At 47.8% G+C, this 6,839-nt stretch overlaps 1 protein-coding gene across 1 annotated transcript; it reads right to left on the bottom strand.

The window, feature by feature from the left end:
* Positions 1–300: 300 nt before the first annotated feature.
* On the bottom strand, positions 301–6,831 carry LOC101360912 (myosin-7; the record flags this gene model as incomplete). Its single annotated transcript, XM_004391155.1, has 10 exons — positions 301–477; positions 666–908; positions 1,072–1,327; positions 3,110–3,246; positions 3,526–3,649; positions 3,798–3,915; positions 4,006–4,093; positions 4,361–4,431; positions 5,106–5,415; positions 6,661–6,831. Coding segments are annotated over 10 exons (1,695 nt in total), but the record flags the coding sequence as incomplete, so codon positions are not given.
* Positions 6,832–6,839: the final 8 nt, after the last annotated feature.

Genomic DNA, 6,839 nt, shown 5'->3' with positions numbered 1-6,839 from the left:
CATGTAGAAATTTTTGAAATGGTGTATCTTTGGCTATGTATATTTTCACCCAAAAAAAAAAAGGTCAAGAAGGGAGGGTGTTGACATGTCATGGGGTTGTTAACCAATGTCATAAAACAATACGTGTACTGACTGTTTAATGAGAAACTATTTGTTCTGTAAACCTTCACCTAAAGTACAATAAAAAAAGAAAGAAAAATTTTTAAAAAGTTGGTTCTAGGGATCAGGAGCCCCTTGGTCATCGGTGTTGCCTGCAAAAGCCTGACCTGAGGCACATGGAGCATAGTTCTTACTACTCACGTCATCCACCTGCTGCTCCAGCTTGACCTTAGACTTGGTCAGGGTGTTGACCTTGTCCTCCTCTGCCTGAAGGTCATCCAGGGCCTGCTGGTGAGCCTCTTGCAGAGCTTTCTTCTCCTTGGTCAGCTTGGCGATGATCTCATCCAGCCCAGCCATCTCCTCTGTCAGGTTCTTCACCTGCAGGCCAAGACCCCCATTTCCATTAGGGTCAAAGGTCATCAGCCTGGAGACATCTATGGGGACTTCCAGTGCCAGGGACCACACTTCTCTCAGGACCCCCTGAGTGGCCTGGCCTGAGTCAAGGTCAGTGCAATTTGGGAACACTGAAAAAGACCTGGGTAGGAGCTGGAGGGAGCTGCTCTCACCTTGTTTTCTGTTGCATGCTTCTCCTTCTCCACTTTGGCCAGCGTCAGCTCCAGGTCGTCAATATCCTTCTTGAGCTCAGAGCATTCATCCTCCAGCTTGCGCTTCTTGGCGGTGAGCTCGGCGTTCATCTCCTCCTCGTCCTCTAGCCGCTCGGTCATCTCCTTCACCTTGGCCTCTAGCTGAATCTTGTTCTTGATCAGCTGGTCGCAGCGCTCCTCTGCATCGTTAAGGTTGTCTTGTTCCTGGGGAAGAGGACAGAGAGGAGAGTTGGTGATTGAAGAGAGGAGAGACCAGGATCTTAAAGAGAACTGGAGCTCCTGGACAATTAGTCCCTGATGATGAGATGGACTATAATCTGGGGGGCGGTGGGGGGAAAAAGATGAAGAGATAATCCCGTGGTCTCACCGCTTGCACTTGGAGCTGCAGGTCATTCTTCTCCTGCAGCAGGGATACCATCTTCTCCTCAAGCTCCTTGCGGCGAGCCTCGGATTTCTCCAGCGCCTCTTTGATGCGCCCAAATTCCTCTTTCATGTTGGCCATCTCCTTCTCCGTCTCTGCACTCTTCAGCAGTGGCTTGATCTTGAAGTAGAGCTTCATCCAGGGCCAGTTCTTGACCCCCATGAAGGCTCGAATGTTCCACTGGATTACCAGCAGCGCATCCCTGACAAGGAAACATGGAGTCAGGGAGGGGCACTATGAAAGAACACTTCCCATTTCTGGGACCAACTGGACTTGGCTCCCTGACCATCTTGGCAAAGTTTGTAGGCATCTGAGGGCAGAAAGCCATGTCCTGTAGCCTTGATATGCACCCTCGTCCCCAAACATCACCACACTGAGAAAGGAGTTGCTCCCAAAAATCCACCGCCGTCGAGTTGATTCAGACTCATAGCAAATCTACAGGACACGATAGAACTGCCCCATAGGGTTTCCAAGGCTGTAAATCTTTACTGAAGCAGACTGCCACATCTTTCTCCCGCAGAGTGGCTGGTGGGTTTGAACCTCCAGCCTTTTGCTTAGCAGCTGAGTGCTTAACCACCGTGCCACCAGGGCTCCAGGAGTTGCTCAATAAATATTTATTAACTGATCAATCAATGAAAGGGCAGCTTATACTTTCCTGTTGGGGCTTTGTAGTAACGAAAGCTACCACCTAGAGAATGTCTACTATGATCATTGTTTCTAATCTCTTGAAAACCTCAAATATGTTAAAAATTATGTAATATTTTACAAATATTAATAGCTGTGATATATATGTAGATTATGAAGCATTTTAAAAAAAAAGAATATCCATGAACCCACCACTCAAAACGAGAATTAGAACATTACCAGCTTTTGAATCTACCTGCATGCTCCTACCTATCCCATTCTGTGGTCCTCCCACCAGAGGTATCACTACCCTGAATCTTGTGTTTTTCATTTTCTTACTTTTTCAACCAAATACTTTAACCACATATGTATGTACCTTTAAACAATGTATTATTTCTGAGCTTTATAAAAATGGCATCATACTGTACAGATCTTTCTGTGACTTGCTTTCTTTAACTCAACAATACGCTTTCAAGGTTCAAAAATATTGTACAGGTAGCCCCTGATTTACGACATATTCGAGTTATGACAAACCACACTTAAACGACCATCCATTTCTTACTACATATAATGTTGCAGCGTGTAATTTGCTGATGTTATCATCCTCAGATGTTCACTCTCAGATGTTTATATGTAATGTTTTGAATCCCCAAAGATAAAGATCAGATTTATAAAGATACTGAGAATAAAAGGCAATAATAATGAAAACTAAAAAAAAGATGAGGTATTCGACTTATGTCAGAACCAATTTACAACAGAGTCGTCGAAGGGAACCCTGTTGTAAGTCGGGGACTACCTGTATCATGTAGTTGTAGTTAACTCCTTTTCATTGCTTTCTAATATTCCACTGAGGGAATATACCACTGTTTTTCCATTCCTCTGTTGATGGAAATTGGGCTATTTCCAAATTTTTGCTATTATGACCAATGCTGCTATGAAGATTCCTTATGTGTCATCGTGTACATGTGTATGAGTTTCTCTGTGGGATTACACTTAGGAGTGGAACTGTAAGGTCTGCAACTATTCAACTTTAAAATATAATGATAAATTGTTTTCCAAAGAGTTTGCACTAATTTACACAGCCATAGGCAGTGGATCGGACTTCTTAATTTTTTTGTCAATCTAGTGTTTTAAAATGGTCTCTCATTGGAACTTTAATTTATATTCCCTATGGGAATTTTTTTAAAAAAAGAATTCAAAATGAGACTCAGAGTGGTAAGGTAACTTGCCCAGGTCACACAGCTAGTAAGTGCTGGAGCCAGGATTTGAACCCAGGTCTTCTGACCCATACTAGTTGTCATTGCTTGTAGGCCTCTTACATCTCTGAGGTGCCTTTCCCATGTTTCCCCTCCCACCTCACCTGCGCTCCACCATCTTTTTGAACTCAATGCGCATGAGCTGGCCCCGGGCTTGGGCCTGGATGCGAGTGATGATGCGGCTCAGCCTCTCGTCCCGCATCTCCTCCAGCAACCCCAGCAGCCCTGCCTTGAAGAACACCTGCAAGTACAGAGTAGATCCAAGGGGGCATTATTAACCTCAGAGAAGAGTATCCAAGTGGAGAAAGAGGGTGGGAGACCCTGGCTGAGCTCCCAGGAGATCCATTATCCACATATCCTGAGAGTGACAACATGAACAAGACAGACAGGAAGCCTGAGGTCTAGCCCTTGGGTTGATACAGGATACTGGGACTCTCGTGTCTCCCTCCTGAGCTCCGAGCCGTTCTCCTCAACATGGTCACACACCCTGCAACTCCACACTGTGGGGCTCTAGACTCACCTTGGTGTGGCCGAACTTGTACTGGTTGTGATCGATGTCTAGGGAGCCCAGCAGCTTCTCTGTCCCTTTCCTGCTGTCAATAAACTGCCCCTCAGGGATGGCCGCTGGGTTCAGGATGCGATATCTGGGGAGAGAAGTGCCTGGAGTCACCCACGTTCTGCACTAACCCACTCTGCCCACAGAATTCCAAGGCTGCCTGCAGATTCCCCTCCCCACCAAGGCTGCCCAGGCTTCCCCTATCCCCAAGCTCTGGGGGTAGTCCCCACACCCACCTCTGCCGGAAGTCCCCGTAGAGGATACGGTTGGGGAAGCCCTTCCTGCAGATGCGGATACCCTCTAGCACGCCGTTGCAACGCAGCTGGTGCATGACCAGGGGGTTGTCCATCACTCCTGCGACAGGAGGGCAGAGGAGAGAGGTCAGCCTTAGGCCAAGTGAATGCCAAGCATCCTCCTCAGCCTAAACCCTTCCCCGTCACTCACCAGGAGCCTTCCGTTCATTGGGGATGATGCAGCGCACAAAGTGAGGGTGGGTGGTCCTCAGGTTGGTCATCAGCTTGTTCAGATTCTCCTGGGGGTGGATGGGGTGGCAAGTTAGGAGCCACAAGGACCATCCCTGCCAAAAGGACCAGAACCCTCAAAGGGACAGGGAGTTGACTCTTAATTTGTGATTGCATGTCCAGGCTTGTGTAGAATTTGCACGCCAGAATGACTACATAACTCTAGATTCTTTTTACCTTTTACCACCACAAACTCAGGTTAGGATGATGCATCCAACAGGCTCTGGGCTGATCCTACCCTCCCACCACAGGGTCTAGCATCTCAGGGCCCTTCTTACCCGGTGGAGGGCCGACACCGTCTGAAAGGATGAACCCTTTTTCTTGCCTCCTTTGGCTTTACTGCTATCCACTAATAACAAGAGAAGGAATGATGAACAAAAAACCTTGAAATTGAGGGAGGCTTCGGGCAGTGTCTGGGCTCAGCCACTCACTAGCTGTGTGACCTTGGGCAACTTACTCTCCAAGCCTCAGTTTTTTCATGAGGATGACAGGAACTATCTCTAAAAGTTGTAGACAGCGTTAAATAAAAGCATGCACAGAAGGAACCCACGGTAGGCATTGAAATAATATCAGTGCCCCTATCCCGCCCTTCATTCTTATGTCTTTCCACCTTCTGTTTGTCCTCTTGCACTTCCTCTTCCTCATGTCAATCCGCACCTTTTCTCTTTCTTTTCTGAACTGAAGACTCATTTGCTCTACTATTTATTCAGTGACCTTCTCAATGCTTACTGAGTCCTCCTGCATGCACGACTCTATGCTGGGATCAGTACAATGATGCATGGGCCGCCCTCGCTGACCTCTAGCTGCTCACAGTCTTGAGGAGACATAAGACATACATATCAACATCAATGATACAAAATAGAAAGCATGGCAGGTCCCACAGATGGACTGTGGGATCTCCTGACTCATATCTCATGGCCCACAGGCTCCCCTCTCTCAAGAATTATATACTTTAAAGCAGCAGGACTCTGAACGCTTGTGCCTCCAGAAGCCCCTTCCCTAGTGTGGGGGCTACCCCCTTACCGGTATCAGCACTAGCATAAGAGGAAAAGAGTGTGGCCATGAGCTTGAGAGAGGACTTCTGGTACAAGCCCACCACTGTCTCATTGAGCGGGTCTTTATTCTTCTCTAGCCAGCCCAGGATGTTGTAGTCCACAGTGCCAGCATAGTGGATCAGGGAGAAGTGGGCTTCCGGCTTTCCCTTGATATTGCGTGGCTTCTGGAAGTTGTTGGACTTTCCCAGGTGGTTGTCATACAGCTTGGCCTTGAAGGTCATGTCAGTGGCCTTGGGGAACATGCACTCCTCCTCCAGGATGGACATGATACCCATGGGCTGAGGGAAGCATAGGGGAAGTAGAGACAGCATTACTAAGTGCATTCTCTGGCTTCCACAGGGTACCACATCCTGCCAGAGGAAAGACTACAGCCCAGTATTGCTGGCAGACCAAAGGGAACCTGTGCTGGTCCCTCTTTTCCCAAGATAGGAAGCCAATATTCCTGGAATTAACCTAAACCCAATTACATGCAGGTCTGGCTTATATAACTTCTTTCTGCCCCAGTAGACCCAGTGAGGAGCCATGTACTCCCAGTTACCCCTCAAGGCCTGGAAAGCCTCACTATATAGCCCCTTCTTCCTGGATGGCTCACTGCCCCAGATGCGGGTGAGGACAGGGACTGATGTGTGTCAGAGCACCAGACTGCAGGGAGAGGCCAGACCCCTGTCTATGTGACAATGGTAACAATTTTTCAAGAAATGGTTAGAGGAATGAGGTTCTGCAAAACTCTGCACAAAACTATACTACAGAAAATGTAGTGGTTCTTGACTGTTCTTGGAGCAGGAATCCTTCTGAGAATTTGATGAAGCCAAAGACTGTCTTCCCCCAAAAGTGTTTGTACATACATATGTACACACACTCTTTTCCACACAATATCAGGGGATTCTGACATCTCTGGGAGACCAGCACCCTGCTTAAGAATCCCTTGATAATGACTCAAATCTTGTGGGAAACTCCTGTTTTCAGGAGGGCAGTGACTGAGCAGGGTGAGAGTCACTCAGCGCTCTGGCCTGTATCAGCAAAGAGTGAAGGAACACCGAGAACAAGTCAGCACTGGCACAAGGAAGACCATCCTACCAGCGCCCTTCCTTTGTTCTTCTGAGGAATGCCTACACACAAGAGAGCCTGAAGAGGGGTTTTTCTCTCATTGACCAGGGAGAAGGGTATTCCTTGGGAAGGGGATGGAAAACTAAACATCTCTAGTTTCAGCCTAGGATCTTTCCATGAATGATGCTCATTATGGGCTGTCAGAGGGGCCTAGAGTCCTCTCTTTTACTGCATCCCACTCTTAAGACACTGGGATCTCCAACACTCTTAGAGGTGAGGGACTAGGTGCTAGGTCCTGGGAAAAGAAGGAAGGGACTCATCCTGTGTGTATATATGACTTCACAGTGGGTAGAAGATGGATCTGAGAGATGTTTAGGATTCTAGGGACTCTAGTTCCTTGAGTGTACAATGGACAGGACTGCTCCTTTGTCTGGGATGGCAGGGGTGGGATACAGGCGGTGGGGCCAAGGCGGCACCTTCTCGATGAGGTCAATGCAGGCCTGTAGGTCCATGCCAAAGTCGATGAACTCCCACTCGATGCCCTCCTTCTTGTACTCCTCCTGCTCCAGCACAAACATGTGGTGGTTGAAGAACTGCTGCAGCTTCTCATTGGTGAAATTGATGCAGAGCTGCTCAAAGCTGTTGAACTGCAGGA

The sequence above is a fragment of the Trichechus manatus genome, unplaced genomic scaffold, assembly GCF_000243295.1.
Source record: "Trichechus manatus latirostris isolate Lorelei unplaced genomic scaffold, TriManLat1.0 scaffold01480, whole genome shotgun sequence".
Classification (NCBI taxonomy): Eukaryota; Metazoa; Chordata; class Mammalia; order Sirenia; family Trichechidae; genus Trichechus; species Trichechus manatus.
This window is presented reverse-complemented; position numbering and strand designations above follow the sequence as displayed.